At 40.0% G+C, this 3,654-nt stretch overlaps 2 protein-coding genes across 2 annotated transcripts in view; one reads left to right on the top strand and one right to left on the bottom strand.

Moving 5' to 3' along the window:
* egln1a (egl-9 family hypoxia-inducible factor 1a) overlaps window positions 1–3,195 on the bottom strand; it is a 40,557-nt gene extending 37,362 nt beyond the window's left edge. The window contains exon 1 of the mRNA XM_014005909.1: window positions 2,142–3,195. Coding sequence (XP_013861363.1) covers window positions 2,142–2,855 — 714 coding nt within the window. The 5' untranslated portion in view covers window positions 2,856–3,195. The remainder of the gene's footprint in view (window positions 1–2,141) is intronic.
* Window positions 682–3,654, top strand: part of tsnax (translin-associated factor X) — a 17,088-nt gene continuing 14,115 nt past the window's right edge. Inside the window, exon 1 of the mRNA XM_014005910.1 lies at window positions 682–953. Coding sequence (XP_013861364.1) covers window positions 938–953 — 16 coding nt within the window. The 5' untranslated portion in view covers window positions 682–937. The remainder of the gene's footprint in view (window positions 954–3,654) is intronic.

Genomic DNA, 3,654 nt, shown 5'->3' with positions numbered 1-3,654 from the left:
TTTTGAGCGTTCCACACAAATTATCTATAAAATACTGATCCCTGTTCAGTTAAAGTGGCATAAATCTGAACAGAGCTCAAAATAATTTGTTCAACTCCAAACATTTGACTGCTGTGACTTTATTAGTTATAAGTTAGTACAACGGTTTGGGATTATAGTGTAATAAATGTCCTTACAGAAAATCTAACTGCTCATTTTAAATCAATACTTTACTTTTAATACTTAAGTACAAAAAACATCAGATACTTTAAGACTTTTACTCAAGTAATATTCCTAAAGGAGACTTTAACTTTTACCAAAGTAATTTTTTGGTAAGATACTTGTACTTTTACTCAAGTATCATTTTGTGGTACTTTACACAACACTGCTTTTAAATTAGCTGAAGCTAAAGACAACAAAAATAAAAAAATAAGCCATTTTTTATACGTATCTACGTAAACTTATCATTGCAAATAGTATGAAAATGCTGACTTCATTATGTTTCTTTCTCTTCCGCCGACCGACACAAGCTTAAGAACCTAACTCTTATGTTCAAGCTTTCAATGCTTTGATATATTTATAATACTGGAGTGCATGTGATCGATAATCGTTCAAGAAATTGCCCAAAAAACAAAACCTAGTTAAATTACTACATTTCCCATGATGCTTTTCGCTTCATCCTACGTTGAGAAGTAGCGCACTTGCGTAACATTCACGCGACGGGAATGCCTGTTTTCCAAAATATGCACATTTTTCTAGTCACCGAATTAAGTTCATTTAATATTTGAATTTGCTTAGAGGAATAATATTTTTTGAATGAGCAAAGGTTTGTTCGACTCATAGTGGTGATAACTATATCTTAAATAAAAAAGCACGAACGCTAACACCGTAAATACACAGTCAGTGTAGCCTAGCTTATATTTGATTCAATAATTATAAACTTTGCTACGTTGAAGACATGAAAAAGCGAGAGGGTAAGTCCACCGTTTTTAGGCTTTTATACTTATAACTATGATTTTTTTTGTTGTTGTTGCATGAGATATTAATTCTGCTTATTTCAAAATTAACTTAGCAAATTTACTTATTAGCTGTTTACCTTTGCCTATTTATCTATCCAGACCAGACAAGCTTGTTAATATATGAAAGTAAAAAGGTAAAATCAAAAATAATAACGTGCTGAAAAGCTGAAAAACAAAAATGTATTAAATTTAATGTAATAACTTTTCACATATGTAACAAACAGGTGTCCAAAAAGGCATTTTTTTTGCCTTACATTAATAAAATTAGTGCCATCATAATTTTCAGATTTATTTCATCCCATTAATGTAAATATATTGTAATACTGTAGCATGACATTTAAGGGTTTTGTGTCAGAATGTTGAGATATGTGAAATTATAATTCATTTTCATTATTTTTTTGTTTATTTTAAAACCAAATATTCCCATAACAAAACAGAAGTCAGCAAAAACAATCCTAATTTTGTTAGATTTTCTGTGTGTGTGTGTGTGTGTGTGTGTGTGTGTGTGTGTGTGTGTGNCGACCATGGAGATATAAACAGCTTTTTATAAGGTAAAAATAATAAAACAAGGTCTTTGTCTGCAATGATTAGACATGTTTTTTATTATTGTCATTAGTGATTATCTCAATTTAGGCTAAAAGAATTGACAAAAACCTACACTGTGCCTTTAATCTGTATTATTTAGTCGTACACGTAGTACTTTTCAGTGTTAATATGAGGACATGTGAAAACGCTGTTTCTATGCAGGAAATACCAGGTAGAGCTCAGTTATTGTTTGCTGGCGGTGCTCCGGAACGTGGCGTTTCCTAATTACGACCATAATGCTCATGTGGACACGCCTGATCAGAGGCTCAAGAGGAACAGGGTTTAGTCCTCTGGTAAATTTTGTTTTAATACATCTGAAAAACTGCTGGAATAAATGTTTTTAAACTGATAAAATGGTGGTGAATAACCTGACAGCTTGTTTTTGTTTTTATGGGAAGGATAAACTGCAATGATAACCTCTGATAAAACTGTGTGCTAGTTTCAGTTTTGTTTTTACAGACACGAGCTTTCAGTGTGGTGAGTTTAAACCATAAAAGCAACAGAGAGAGGAAGAGGAGGAGGGGTCAAAAGTTCACCTGCTGTACCTGCAGCACCTACCTTCGTCCTTCCATTTATACTGTAGTTGCCCAGTTTTCCGTTACAATGTCTGATTATGTCGTCCATGCGACCCATGAGGAACTGGATCTTCTCGCAGCCGGCCTCCTTCCCCTCGATCCACGTGATTTTGTCCCCTCGGATGTCCTTCGTGGAGTCGCTCTTCTGGCTGACCAGCTGTCCGTCCGTGAACCGGCCGGTCCGGTACAGGGCCTTGACGTTCTCCAGGACGCTCAGCCCGGACTCCGAGCCCAGGAAGCTGTCCACCACGCAGATGCCGTGCCGGTTCATGCACGGCACTATGCACTCCGTGGCGAGCCTCTGCGGGGACAGGGTGCTGCTTTGTCCGTTAGGCGTGGCGGGGCTGTTGTTGGGTCCCGCTTCCGCAGCCCGGTCCCCGGCCGCAGGTGCTTCCGTGTTGCCGCCGGTCTGCGGCGCGGGCTCGGGGCTTTTCGGTTCCCGGGCGTCCTCCCGCGCCGCCTGCTTGTCCTCCGGCGACGGTCCCGGTTTGTGTTTGGGAAGCAGAGCCGCCTTGTTGTCCGCCTCCTTACAGATTAGCTTGTGCTTCTTCCAGTCTTGTTTCTGGTGCTCCTTGCTGCAGTAGAAGGAGCTCCGGCATCTGCCGCACTTCAGAAGGTTCTCCATCTTCCCGCAAAGTTCACAGTACTGCCGGTCCCGGTCCAGGTCCAGGTCCAGGTCGTTCTGCTGCTTCTCCATGGTGCACTGCTCCTTTAATTCAGATTCTTTCCACGCGCCCCGCTACCGTCGGCGGGGAAACAGCCTCTCTCTCTGCCTCGCTACGACGAGCGAAACGGGGGAAGGAAAGTCAAAAACTCGCCATTTTACCATGTTCATCCCGTCTCTGAGTGTTCTTTCAGCGGGTTAACGCCACAGTGTGAGCCCGGGGACGAGGATTCGGAGATAGGTCGATGTCTTCGGGAGGCATTTCGAAAGCCTAGCTGGCGGTGTCAACCTCGTTTACTGCATGGCGCTGCGCAGCTTGTGTGTGAGCAGTTTGCTCGTAGCCCCGCCCACCGTGACGTCTAAACGCAGGCACCGCCTCCTCCGCGTTGCCTTTTTGGAACTGTCAAAAAAAAAAAAAAAAAAAGCTACGGACACGTGGAGCTGCTCAGTTATTAATTTATTCCCACTGGTTAAAAAAAATTCCTACTGGTTAAACAACTCAGCTTTTAAACAGAGTTGTAAAGTAACTAAGTATAAATACTTCTTTACTGTACTTAAGTAGAATTTTTGGGCATCTGTACTTTACTTGAGTAATTATTTTTCAGCCTACTTTTTACTTCTACGTCTTACATTTTCACACAATTACCTGTACTTTCTACTACTTACATTTTTTAAAAAAGGCAAGAAGTATAAAGTCGTTCCTTTTATTTCATTTTTGCTTGTTTTGATTGCAGTTTGTTATAGAAAAATACTTTCCATATAAATTGTGCCTTCTGGATAAGAGTGAATTTAATTTTGGTTGAATGAAAAGTATATATATATATATATATAT

The sequence above is a fragment of the Austrofundulus limnaeus genome, unplaced genomic scaffold (genome assembly GCF_001266775.1).
Source record: "Austrofundulus limnaeus strain Quisiro unplaced genomic scaffold, Austrofundulus_limnaeus-1.0 Scaffold33, whole genome shotgun sequence".
Taxonomy (NCBI): domain Eukaryota; kingdom Metazoa; phylum Chordata; class Actinopteri; order Cyprinodontiformes; family Rivulidae; genus Austrofundulus; species Austrofundulus limnaeus.
This window is presented reverse-complemented; position numbering and strand designations above follow the sequence as displayed.